This window comes from Rhinopithecus bieti, unplaced genomic scaffold, assembly GCF_001698545.2.
Source record: "Rhinopithecus bieti isolate Rb0 unplaced genomic scaffold, ASM169854v2 scaffold_11161, whole genome shotgun sequence".
Taxonomy (NCBI): domain Eukaryota; kingdom Metazoa; phylum Chordata; class Mammalia; order Primates; family Cercopithecidae; genus Rhinopithecus; species Rhinopithecus bieti.
In genome coordinates, this window is record NW_016806937.1 from 1,222,973 (window position 1) to 1,236,953 (window position 13,981).

Sequence of the window (13,981 nt, forward strand, 5' to 3'; positions counted from 1 at the left end):
CCCGGCCAACCACAGCTTTTTAAAATTTGAATTTATGGGCCGTGTGCGGTGGCTCACGCCTGTAACCCTAACACTTTGGGAGGCCGAGGCAGGTGGATCACCTGAGGTCAGGAGTTCGAGACCAGCCTGACCAATATGGTGAAACCCCATCTCTACTAAAAATACAAAAATTAGCCAGGTGTGGTGGTGGGTGCCTGTAATTCCAGCTTCTCAGGAGGCTGAGACAGGAGAATCACTTGAACCCAGGAGGCAGAGGTTGCAGTGAGCTGAGATCGTGCCACTGTACTCCAGCCTGAGCGACAGATGGAGACTCCATCTCAAAAAAAAAAAAATGAATTTCGACCCAGGTGAGCGGAGGCTCACGCCTGTAATCCCAGCACTTATGGAGGCCGATGAGGAGAGAATCACTTCAGTCCAGGAGTTCAAGACCAGCCTGGGCAACTCAGGGAAACCCTGTCTCTACAAAAAAATAAAAATTAGCCTGGCATGGTGGAGTATGCCTATTGTCTCAGCTACTCCGGAGGGTGAGGCAGGAGGATCACTTGAACTCAGGAGTAGCAGGCTGCATGAGCTATGATTGCACCACACACTCCAGCCTGGGTGACACAGCAAGACCCTGTGTCAAAAAAAAAAAAAAAGAAAAGAAAAGAAAATTAGATTACCGTCATAGGTACAAAACACTTCCCAGTTTGTTGCTTTCGTTTTTGTTTGTTGCCATTTTACTATACAGAAAAAAAAATGGCAATAAAGAATATGTTATTACGTTAATTTATAATGCATTATTTTTAATGACTTTATTGAGGTGTAATTTACATACCATAAAATCCATCCATTTTAGGTGTACAATTCAGTGATTTCTAGTAAATTTACTGAGTTGTGCGACCATCACCACAATCTGGTTTTGGGACATTTTCATTACTGCCATAATATTCCTCATACCCATTTAGAATTATTCCTATTTCTGCCCCCGGCCCAGGCAACCACTAATCTACTTTCTGTTTCAATAGATTTGCCTTTTCTGGACGTTTTACGTAAATAGAATCATACAATATGTGATCTTTAGTGATCTTTTTCCACATGGCATAAACTTTGTTCCTTTTTATTGTTGAATAATGTTCCATTGTATAGCTATATCACAGTTTGTTTCTCCATTCATGAGCTTTTGGGCATTTGGGTTGATTTCACTTTTTGACTGTTATGGATAATGCTGGTATGAACATTCATATACGAGTTTTTGTCTGGATGTATATTTTCATTTCTCTTGGAATAGACCTAGGCATGGAATTGCTGGATTAGATGGTAATTCTGTTGTTCTATATTCTAAGGCAGGGTTCCCCAATCCCTGGACCACAGACCAGTGCAGGTCCATGGCCTTTTAGGAACTGGGCCACACAGCAGGTGGTGAGCGACCGGCGGGCGAGTATTACTGCCTGAGCTCTGCCTCCTGTCGGATCAGTGGTGCCATTAGATTCTCATAGGAGAACAACCTCAGTTGTGAAATGCGCATGGGAGGGATTTAGGTTGAGAGTTTCTGATGAGAATCTAATGATAGATGCAATGAGCCTGAATCATCCCGAATCCATCTCCCACCTCCAAACCGCATCTGTGGAAAAAATTCTCTCTCGCAAAACTGGTCCCTGGGCCAAAGAGTTTGGGGATAGCTGTTCTAAGGAACTGCCAAAACTGCCAAACTGTTTTTTCAGAGTGGCTGGACCATTTTACATTCCCATCAGCAATATATACAGTGTCCTGCTTCTCTACATTCTCATCAACATGTGTCTTTTTCATTATAGCCATTCTATGTGGGTGTGAAATGCTATGTGGCTGTGTTTTTCATTTCCATGCAGAAATTTTAATTTAATTACTTAGTCAAAATAATTCTTTAAATTTAAAACATTCATATTGCCATATATATATTTTATACTACAAAGTGATACAATTTTGTTAATTTTCCTGCCTTGATTACTCTTTACCTGTATAGTAGGTAAATCTTTACATAAGATCACAATTATATTGAATAGTAATTTATTCAACTCAAAATCTTCATAGGATTTAGAAAATTTAAGTCCTTTACCAAAGGGTTTGACTTTTAACTTCATTAAAGTTTGCAAACAGTAGCAAATCCTTGGTAAAGCCACATTCAATCATTGGCATTGCAGGATTTTGAGCTATAACTGTCGTGATCCCTAATATGTCATTTCTAAGCTGACAGTCATAATGACTCAAGCCTCTCATAAATAGATTTTTAAATACTTCCTTCAAAGCCAGTAAACATTCCAAGTTACTAAGCTGTTGAACAATTTCTTCTTTTGAATATTTCTCTGATAAGTTCCAAAGTGTTTCTGATGAAGGAAATAAAAGCCGTCCAGAGAAATCTGGGTCATTGAGGTGAGCACAGATTCCACTGGCTGCTTGTGCTTGCATCATTACAGTACAGTTAACTTCAGAAGTCGAGAGATGCTGCAGNTCATTTGAATCTTGTATGATGAACTCGCTTGCTGGTAACCTGGAATACGCTTCTTTGGTAGTTCTGCATGATAAAAGTCAACAATAAGCTTACAATTCTGTATCCTCAATTCAGAACTTGGTATTTTCATTAAGTATCCAGAAGTGCAATTGAATTAGCAGTATCTCCAGCATAAGTTATTTCATCCGATACTTTCTTTTTCAAAAATAGCAAGCCATGCTATTTTATGATATCATATGCAGATTCCACAAAACGTGGCTGGCTTTCGATTTTTACTGCACACAGATTCAGAATTTTAAATGTCTGTACTAGATCCCTTAAGGGAAGTTCATTCTGATAACACTGTACCAGTTTCTTGACAGATTTAAGTTGTTTTTCTTCTAAGCCATCTTTAGCAGTCTCTTCAAAAAGTTTGATGACACAATTAAGGTCCATAGGTTTCAAAACACCAGTTCCGCATGGTGAGGGAGGCCTCGGGAAACACCATCATGGTGGAAGGCAAAGGAGAAGTCAAGACCTTCTTCATGGTGTCAGGAAAGAGACAGCGTATTGCTATGTATTTTAACACCACTTATTTCCCCCCTTTTTTCTCTCAATATCATGGATTAAATACCGTATTTTAAATGAGTGTGAGGCTCACTTGGACTCTATTCCACCCGTTTGGCCAATTTTTTTCCATTTTTAATTCAAGCATTTTAAAGTTTGAATGATGGTCACCTTATTATGCATTTTATTATGTTTGGGAGCTTTTTTGCTATTGCCTGATCCTTCCAACAAATACCCTTTTGATGGAATTGCCTTTATTCGTTTCTTTCTATCCAATTCTAACTTAAAATTCGACTTAAAATTAAACTGTTTTATTATGAAATATTTAAGTCATATAAATACTACCTCTTTTCTCTAAATGACTGCTCATATAATTTTACCAAGTTCTGTTAAAGCATCCTGTTGTACATAAAGTGGCATTGTTTTTTATCTGCCTGTTCACTTAGAGTGGGTTTTATTTTCTTTCACTTTCTGTGGTCAAAGGCAAGTTTGTCTTAGTCAGCTTGGGCTGTTAGAATGAAATACTATAGACTGGGTGGCTTAAACAACAGAAACTTGTTTCTCACAGTTCTGAAAGCTGGGAAGTCCCTGATCAGGAAGCCAGCAGACCTGGTGTCTGGAGAGGATGCACTTCCTGGTTTACAGATGGCACCTTCTCATTGTGTCCTCACAGGGCAGAGAGCAAAGAGAAAGAGAAAGAGAAAGAGCAAGCGCTCTCCAGCCTCTTCCTTTTCCTTTTGTTTTGTTTTGTTTTTTTTTTGTTTTGTTTTCTTTTGTTTGTTTGAGATGGAGTCTTGCTCTGTCGCCGAGGCTGGACTGCAGTGGCACGATCTCGGCTCACTGCAACCTCTGCCTCCTGGGTTCAAGTGGTTCTCCTGCCTCAGCTTCCTGAGTAGCTGGGACTACAGGTGCCTGCCACCACGCCTGACTAATTTTTATATTTTTATTAGAGATGGGGTTTCATCATGTTGGGCAGACTGGTTTTAGACTCCTGATCTCAAGTGATCTGCCTGCCTTGGCCTCCCAAAGTGCTGGCATTACAGGCGTGAGCCACTGTGCCCAGCCTCCAGCCTCTTCTTGTGAGGGTGGTAATCCCATCATAAGGGCTCCACCCTCTTGACCTAATCACTTCGCAAAGGCCCCACTTCCAAATACCATCACACTGGGTATTGAGGCTTCACCAGGTTAATCAGTGGGGGAGGTGGGACACAAACATTCAGCCCATGGCAAGTTTTTATCTCAATTTGCTAATGCCTCTATTTCTCCTGTTACAATGTGATAATGCTGTTTTTTAAAATATCATTTAGCTGGCTGTGGTGACCCATGCCTGCAGTCCCAGCTACTCAGGAGGCTAAGGCAGAAGGATCACATGAACCTAGGAGTTTGAATCCAGCCTGGGCAACATAGAAAGACCCTGTCTCTTAAAAAAAAAAAAAAAAAAAAAAAGAGGCCGGGCGCAGTGGCTCATACTTGTAATCCTAGCACTTTGGGAGGCCGAGGCGGGCAGATCACCTAAAGTCGGGAGTTCAAGACCAGCCTGAACAATATGGAGAAACCCTGTCTCTACTAAAAATACAAAATTAGATAAGTGTGGTGGCACATGCCTGTAATCCCAGCTACTTGGGAGGCTGAGGCAGAATTGTTTGAACCAGAAGGTGGAGGTTGTGGTGAGCCAAGATCATGCCATTGCACTCCAGCCTGGGCAACAAGAACAAAACTCTGTCTCAAAAAAAAAAAAAGAAAGAAAGAAAAGAAAAGAAAAGAGGCCGAGGCGGGCAGATCACCTAAAGTCGGGAGTTCAAGACCAGCCTGAACAATATGGAGAAACCCTGTCTCTACTAAAAATACAAAATTAGATAAGTGTGGTGGCACATGCCTGTAATCCCAGCTACTTGGGAGGCTGAGGCAGAATTGTTTGAACCAGAAGGTGGAGGTTGTGGTGAGCCAAGATCATGCCATTGCACTCCAGCCTGGGCAACAAGAACAAAACTCTGTCTCAAAAAAAAAAAAAAAAAAGAAAGAAAAGAAAAGAAAAAGAAAGAAAGAAATGAAAAGAAGCACTTAAAGAGGCTGAGCCTGGCAGATCACTTGAGGTCAGGAGTTCAAGACCAGCCCGGCCAACATGGTGAAACCCAGTCTCTACTAAAAATCCAAGAATTAGCCAGGCGTGGTGGCACACACCTGTAATCCCAGCAACTCGGGAGGCTGAGGCACGAGAATTGCTTGAACCCAGGAGGTTCAGGTTGCAGTGAGCTGAGATCATGCCTTTGCACTCCAGCTTGGGGAACAGAGCACGACTCCATCTCAAGAAAAAAGAAAGAGAGAGAGAGAAATATAGACATATCTTATTAGTCCCCTGGGACCTCTTCAAAAGATCTCTCTTTTCCTTTCTTATTTCTAATTACCATACTACATACCACCTCCATTATGTCAGAATGTGCCCTATTTACATGGATTTGTCCAAAGTCATGGAACTCTGGGTTACGTTCCTCATATTTCACAGAGACACAATCAGAGCACACGCTGCTCTTCCGCCTCTCTTCCTTTCCTCCATGTAGTCTGTAGCTACCTGTTCTCTTCTTTGTTCGTAGGAAGATCTCTGTTGTGTGGTGTGGGAATCTGTGCCAGCGTGTCTTTTTACCGTGCTCTCTTTGAGCAGCTATCAATGCTTCCGGGTCTTCTCTTTAAGAAGAATGTTTACTCTCAATTGTTTAAAAACTAACTAAATAGTAAGAAGATTGCAAATCCTAACCTTTTTGGGGTTTTATATTGGGGGTGAAAGTTGGCATCTGCAGTAAGGATTATTTCATTATCATCTGAATAAATGACCAAAAATAACTTTGCTGACTTGCAGGGCTCATTGTGATGCCAAAGGAAATTGTAAGGTGAATATCTGAATTGGAGGAGGAAGAGGGGCATCCTCTGAGCCAGGTGTGGCAGGAGGTGACATCAAGGAGGGTTAGGCTGCATAAACCCAGGGACATAAGGAGCTGCAGTCAGGGAAGAACAAGGTCTACAGATGGAGTTGCGGGGACTGTGTCTGGATCCAGTGTTCTCAGAGGTGTTGCCAGCAGGCAGGGGCAAGGGCTGGTGCCTGGTTTACCGCATTCCTTTTGGAGTCTGGAATAGTGGGGACAACTCCCTGTCTTATCTCCCCTTAGGGGTCTGCACTATGGAAACAACCTGTCAATCCAACTCAAGGCACAAGGACATAGCCCAGACACCCATGAGACCCTCTCTTTGGGGACCCTAGAGCACCTATCATGAACGAGGACACCAAGTAGGTGATTTTTTTCTCCCCTTCACCTCCTCTTCTCCCCTCCTATCTACTTCTTCACTCTTCTCCTACTGCCAAGATTGGTCCCTACCCAAATCTGCTTACTGGGCTGCCCCCAACACAACAAACCTACTCTTGACCATCATTCAGCATGAGAATGTAATGATCAGACACAGAAAATCAGGAAGAGTTTTGAGACAGCATCTAATCTACCCATTTTAGAGATGGTATGACTGAGGCTTATGTAGGAAAAAGGCTTGCTCAAGGTCACACTATGAGTGTATCCGCTACGATGGGCCAGGTTACACTGCAGTACATGCACCCTCCAAAGTCCCAGTGACTCATGGCAACAAAAGTTTATTTCCTGCTCTTGCTTCCTGTCTGGTGTGGATTGACGGGGATTGCTCCTCCACATCATCCTCTCTCCCAGACTCAGGCTAACAGGGTAGCCATGATTTGCAATATTTCTGGCCCCTGGAGTAGAAAAAAAGAAAAAGTACTGTGAATCACACCTTGGTTCTTAAAACGTCTATACAGGCATGACATGAGTCTTTTTTAGCATATTTCATTGACCAAAGCAAATTTCATGGCTGTGCCCAATTTCAAGGAGGCAGAGAAGTGTAATCCCACCAAAAGCCTAGAAAGAGGAGAAAGAGTATCTGTGAACAGCCCTAATGCCTACCACAGAGAATTAGTAACAGAGCTGGGCCATGGATCTTTCAACCATTGCCCTCTGTCTCCGAGATTATTCCCCATGGAAATCTCAGTGACTGATAATGATGCCATGTGCTTTTTCTCTGGAGGATGGTTAGCCTTAAAGAGATTTGTGTCATATCCTAAGGGGATAGAACACTAATGATGGAAACAAAGGTATTGTGTTAGACAGGCTGGAGGATAAATTTGAGGATGAGAAACATCACCAGAAATCACACCATCCAGGCACTACTTACTTCCATCTGGTGCCATGCTGTCCTGAACCATTTCTTCATGGGCAGCATGGATGCTGGACACCATAGCCTGGAAAAGAAGTTATACCCTAGGCTATGGCCACATCCTTTTTCTGAGATCACACAAAATCCAGGGTGCTGGTGCCATCCGGGCATCCAAGGCCTTGGAAATTTACTGGCCCGGGAGGCAAGAAACCTCAGTTCTGCTCCTGGCTCTGTCATGGACTTGTTGTGTGACCGTGGGCACACCCTTTGCCCTTCCTTGGCCATGGTCTTTCCATCTGTTTAGTGGAGATGGTGATCCCTGCCTAAGGATCGTGGTGTGAGCATGTTTCATAAATTCTAAGACTCTCTGCCTGACTAAGGACCTCCTGAGATTAGCCCAGTTGAGGAGAAATGACCAGTGGGGCTGGCGGCACATACAAGTATGTCTCTGCTGCATGCCAGGGAGTAGCTGGGCTCTAAACCCCAGCACGCATAGTACTGGCCTCAGCCTCTGGGAATTGGGAATGCTGGCTTCTGGGTGGACCTCCTACTCTTTTCAGAATTAAAGGTGGACTCTCTGGAGTTGTGAGGCTAAAACAAAGTATATAAAGCACTTAGACAGTGAGTGCTTACACAGTGAGTGCTTTCCAAGTGTGTACTGCTATGAGGAAGGAAATGGTACCAGAAGGTACATCTGGAAATGTGATAGCATGGTCCACTAGATGATAGACCACCATGTAGTTGGCCAGTCCTCAACTGTTAGACATTTAGGTTGTTTCCAATTTTTAATAATTATAAATAGTCTTGCAGTGAACATCTTTGTAACTAAATCTTGTACATATGTTCATGATTGTTCCCCAATTTTTCCCAATTCTAGAGTACTAGAAATGGAATTACTGAATCAAAGGAACTGCACATTGTTTAGGCTTTTGCTGTGTAAATGCCCCTTGCCCTCTATTGGTACTTCTATAAGGAGGTGATTTAAGAGTTCCAGTTCCGCCAGGCATGATGGCTCATGCCTGTAATCCCAGCACTTTCGAAAAGCGAGGTGGACGGATCACCCTGAAGTCAGGAGTTTGAGCCTAGCCTGGCCAACATGGTGAAACCCCATCTCTACGAAAAATTACAAAAATTAGCCAGATATTGTGGTGTGCACCTATAATCCCAGCTACTCAGGAGGTTTAGGAAGGAGAATCGCTTGAACCCAGGAGACAGAGGCTGCAGTGAGCCGAGATTGCACCATTGCACTCCAGCCCAGGTGACAGAGCGAGACTCCATCTCAAAAAAAAAAAAAAAAAAAAAAAAGAGTTCCAGTTCAGAAGGAGAGAATTTGCTTAGCAAAAGAGGTGATGGTCTGTGTTAGCTAGGATTAGAGTTCACTGTGAGTAACAGAAAGCACTAAACAACAGTGGCTTAACCAGAATGGAAGTGTATTTCCCTGCCATGTAATAGAAGTCCAAAGTCAGTGAGCACAGGGCAGAGGCAGCTCAGTATGGGTTCCACCTCATGATTCAAAATGGCTGCCCAAGATCCAGCCATCCCATCGACATTCCAGCCAACAGGAAGGAGCAAAGAAGAATAGATAACACTTCCACTTACATTCCACTGGCCAAATTACATGGTTACATATAACTGCAAGGGAGACTGGGAAATAATAATCTATTCTGGATGACCAGAGAATGTTTAGTAGTTCTAATACTGAAGAAAAAGGGAAGAACAGATTTTGGGAGACAACTAGTTGTCTCTGCCATGAGGTTAGCTCAGACTGAGAGCAGCATAAATAGTTCACGGAAACAAGAATGAGTAATGCATCCTCAGGGGACTGTCCACAGGGGATGAACGAGGCCATACCAGAGAGCCAGGATGTAGGCACAAACAGAGTGGGGAGGGGGTGCGGAAGAAACAGACTGATCCCTGGAGCCAATCCCTGGGCAGAGACATCAAGACTCCATGGAGAGGCCACTTCCCTGCCTATTTTTTATTGCTCAGATGTAGGGAGTGGTTCTTGACTGCTTGACTTCCCCAGAAGCTCCCCTATCCCCCAACTCACCTTCCCCAGATCACCTTCCCCCTAGTTCACCTATCCCCAACTCACCTGCCCTCAGGTCACCTGCCCCGCAACTCACCTGTTCTCCATCTAATCACCTGCCCCCAATTCACTTGTCCTCCAGCTCACTGGTTCCCCAGCTCATCTTCCCTCCAGTCCCTCTGTCCCCCAGCTCACCTGCCTGCCCTCAGTTCACCTGTCCCCCAGTTCATCTTCCTCCTAGCTTGCCTGTCCCCTGCTCACCTGTGCCCAAGCTCCCCGTCCCCCAGTTCCCTGTCTCTCAGCTCACCTTCCCTGCAGTTTCCCTGTCCCCAGTTCATCTGCCCCCAGATCCCCTGTCCCCCCGCTCATCTGCCCCCAGTTTACCTGTCCTCAACTCACATCCCCGCAGTTCCCCTGTCCCTCAGCTCATCTGCCCCCAGTTTACCTGTCCCCCTCAACTCACCTATCTTCCCTGTCCCTCCAGGGCCGGCTCCTCATGGACCCTGTTGACTTCCAACTCGGTAACAAGAACCTGTGGAGCTGTCTTGTGAGGCTGCTCAGCAAAGACCCAGAATGGCTGAACGCCAAGATGAAGTTCTTCCTCCCCAACACAGACCTGGATTCCAGGAACGAGACCTTGGACCCTGAACAGAGAGTCATCCTACAACTCAACAAGCTGCATGTCCAGGGTTCGGCCACCTGGCAGTCTTTCATTCATTGTGTGTGCATGCAGCTGGAGGTGCCTCTGGAACTGGAGGTGCTGCTGCTGAGTACTTTTGGCTGTGATGATGGTAAGGGCAGGTGTGAGAGATGCAAAGCAGCCAGGCCAGCACCTGTGTCATGGAGAGTCAGGGGGAGCCCAGGGACCCACCTGAGTCACAGACAGGGTGTAACCGAACCAGGATCTCAATTCTGTATTTCCGGACATTTCCCAGAACAAATTCCCTAATGTGCCCAAATCTGCTGGGGCCTGGAGGACTCCTCCTTCCACCTGGCTTCACTCGAATTGCTTGAATTGCTGAGTGACTGCTTCCAGCCACAAAATCCCACATAGCCCACAATGCCCGAGAGAGTTCTTTCTTTCTTTTTTGGTAGGGGGAGGTTGTTTTTTGTTGTTATTCTTGTTGGTTTTTGTTTGTTTGTTTTCATTTTGAGACAAGGTCTTGCTCTGTTGCCTAGGCTGGAGTACAGTGGCACAATCATAGCTCACTACAGCATCCAACTCCAGGACTCAGGTGATCCTTCCCACTTCAGCCTCCCAAGTAGCTTGGACTACAGTAGAACTATAGGTGCACGCCACCACATTAGGCTGATTTTTCATTTTTTTCTAGAGACAGGACATCACTTTGTCGCCCAGGCTGGTCTTGAACTCCTGGCCTTAAGTGATCCTCCTCCCTTGGCCTCCCAAAGTGCTGGGATTACAGATGTGAGCCATCATACCTGGCTAGAGGTGTTTTGTTCGTTTGTTTTGCAACATGGTCTGAAAGAGTGATGGGGAGCGCCTTCTGCCTTCTGCTGATAGATAGTCAGGTTTAACGCTGTTCAGTTCCATGGGGATTTCTTGGGCACCTTCTTTTTGCACAGCACCGAGGGGAAACACAGGACATTGAGGGGCAACAGCGTCCTTGGAGAGAAAATGGGAACTCACTTAAGAACTCTACTTCAAGGCAGAGTGTCGGACATGCAGGAGGCTGGGCGGCACATGCATACATGTGCAGACATATGCAGATACACACAGTTGTATACATGTGGGTATGTGCATAAACCCATATACACATGCATAACACATGCATGCCTGTGCACACACATACATCAACTTGCATGCACTTGCATATACACATTTCTGCCCACCACTGCCTTCAAAGCTCACCATCACATTTTCTCCACAACATATAACTGAGTGTTCAGTTTATTTCTCCTTTGCTGGGTACCCACCCTGTGGGATGAGCCCTGAGCCAGGCACCAGGCCAGAGCTGGTCCCCAGCATCCCACGACAGCCCCATACCACATTACACTCTCCCCTCTTTTGCAGGGTTCACCAGCCAGCTGGGAGGTGAGGGGAAAAGCCTACCTGAATCTCAGCTCCACCAAGGTGAGAACTGGAGTTGGGGGGTGGGAAGGGGGTGGTGAGCACTGTGAAGTCCCCACTTCCAAGCTGGAGGAGGCTGTTGGTGGCTGGTCACAGCCATTTCTCATAGGCCATGCTCCTCGTCTGTCCCTGACCCTTTTGCAAGTGTGTCAATCCCCTGTGTCTCCCAGCCCCACCTCCTCCTGCTGTGACTTTCAAGGCTTTAGCTTGTCCTGTTACCAATTCTCAAGGGTCTAACCTGGAACCCCTCAGGAAGCCTGTTCTCACTTTCCTGCCCTCAACCCACAGGGCCTCATCTCCCAGCCCCAAAGCGTCAGGCTTCACTTGTACACCTTGGACTTGACACTCACCTGCAGCTGGTGTCTTCACCGGGGGTGCCTTTGGCTGATTTTCTGAAGGAGCTTAGAAGGGCCAGTGATTAAATAATGACCACCTACTGATTCATGGGTCACACTTTCGTCTCGGCACCTTGATTTCTACAGAAGCATTGACTTTAATGATCACTGTGCCTGGCAGTAATGCCAACAGAAAACCCACCCTGTAATCTCAGCTCCCTAGTGAATCAAAACTGTCCAAGTCCCTGGTGCAATAGGCCCATATCACTGAGCTGGCATCATTGTCTCATGGCTGTAACCAGATCTGATTGATATTTGACCAGTGAGTCCCTTTTTAATATAGGGTTTTTTAAGATATTGAAGTGCTCTCCAACTGGTTCCAGCCTCTTAGCGGGGCAAGGAGCCCAGGACCCTGCTCCAGGGGCTGTTCCTATCGGTCACTTAACTTAGCTGTGGGAGCTGTAGCAGGACCCTGCTTGACTTCTTAAAATTTTTTCCTGAGTCCTCTTTCCTTTCTCCCTCCCTTCGTTTCTCGGTCCCCTTCTTTCTTGTTTTCCTTCTTCCTTTCTCAAACTCTTCCAGAAAGGCATTAAAGTGATTCTTGAAAATCCATGCAATGAGACAAGACTCAGGAAATCATTAAGGGAAGTAAGGAAATGTAGGTGATAAGAAATTGGGATGATAAAACACTAACACAGGAGGGAGGTTGCAGGCCCAGCCAAACTCACTGGGAACTTCACTTATATGACCAGTGGTGCTTCCATAGAGCTTGGTCCTTCCCTGATGGACAGATGGCCATCTAGTGCTTGGAGCTGAGTGTTTCTGGGGGCTGTTGGCTGTCGGCCATGCTTCCTGCATCCTGGACTGCAAGACTGCCAGGCCCAGAACATCCACCTCCCAATGGGGGGCCTAGAAGTCCCCTCTGCAAATAGAAGCTGATGTTGACCCAGCCTCTGCCTACTGCCTGCCTTTCCAGTCCCTGCACTTGGCTGCCTGCCACCTGTCTGTGGACTGAAGTTCCCCAAAGGTTCTGGGTACCCCCTCAGCCCAGATCCCCAGACCCAGCTCCTCCACCCCTTCCTTTGCTTTTTCAGGCCTGAAGCGCCCACATCAGAGCTGTGGGTCCTCACCCCGCCGGAAGCAGTGCAGGAAGCAGCAGTTAGGTGGGTACCAGTGTGGGGAGGAACCTAAACAGAGAGATGGGGTTGCCTGGGGGCCAGGACCTGGACCCTGGACCTTGTCCCCTGCCAACAAGCCTCCAGAGGCCCAATGACTCTTGTCTCACAAGTTTCCAGGAGAAAAGGACTGGAGGTCCTGCACAGGTAGAGGAGAAGCCTGGGCTGGCAGCGAAGGGTCTCCCCACCCATCTGGCTGCATGGGGACTTCTCTCAAGAGGGCTCCGCTGAAGGAGCTGGAAGCACCATACGGGTCTCAGCTTCACCATCTAGGCTCTTCCAGGGACACTCTATGTCCTCAGTGTTGAAGGAGACCCAGGGAGGAGACCAGTTTGGGGGTGAGCAGGGGTGGGGAGGGGTGAGGAGGCCTGGGAGAAACCCCCAAGACAGAGGCCCTGGGGGCCCATGGGGAGCTGCTTAGGGCAGGCCAGGCCAGTGAGAGGAGAGGGGACTTCTCTCACTCTTGACCAGTTCTCAGAATGGTCCTCATTCTCCACTAGTTGTCCCACTAACGGGAGCCCTCTCTGTCCCCACTGCTGCCAACCATGGCCATAACCAGAGGATTCACATCCACTCAAAATAGGCCACTACCTTGGCCTTTCCCCCTAGGGTTCCCCCCAAAAGCAGCCCCAGCCCTTTCCCTGGGTCACCTGAGACCTCTCAATGACCCAGGAATTAAAGGGTTAACATCTGGCACTGTAGGGGCCCAGCTCCCACAGTTCTGATCAGTAACGCCTAGGCCTACAGGTTGTTAGTGCTCACCCCTGGGCATTGCAGAACTGAAATATTGGGAAGGGGCACTGGGATCCAGATATCACAGAAAGAGGTTGTTTCAGTAAGATATTGCAAAGGGCCCAGGTGCAGTGGCTCACACTTATAATCCCAGCACTTTGGAGGGCTGAGGCAGGTGGATCAGTTGATCCCAGGAATTCAATACCAGCCTGGCCAACATAACAAAACCTTGCCTCTACTAAAAATACAAAAATTAGCTGGGTGTGGTGGTGTGCACCTGTAGTCCCAGCTACTCAGGAGGCTGAGGCAGGAAGATCACTTGAGACCAGGAGTTTGCTGCTGCAGTAAGCTAGGATCATGCCACTGCATTCCAGCCTGGGCAACAGACTGAGACTCTGT

General features: G+C 46.5%; 1 protein-coding gene across 3 annotated transcripts in view; it reads left to right on the forward strand.

The window, feature by feature from the left end:
- The window catches only part of NLRC5 (NLR family CARD domain containing 5), a 103,271-nt gene that overhangs the window by 27,320 nt on the left and 61,970 nt on the right, over window positions 1-13,981 (forward strand). For all 3 annotated transcript variants that reach the window (XM_017878814.1, XM_017878815.1, XM_017878816.1), the window contains exons 2-5: window positions 6,175-6,293; window positions 9,736-10,042; window positions 11,284-11,343; window positions 12,770-12,838. In XM_017878814.1, coding sequence (XP_017734303.1) covers window positions 9,748-10,042; window positions 11,284-11,343; window positions 12,770-12,838 — 424 coding nt within the window. In that variant the 5' untranslated portion in view covers window positions 6,175-6,293; window positions 9,736-9,747. The remainder of the gene's footprint in view (window positions 1-6,174; window positions 6,294-9,735; window positions 10,043-11,283; window positions 11,344-12,769; window positions 12,839-13,981) is intronic.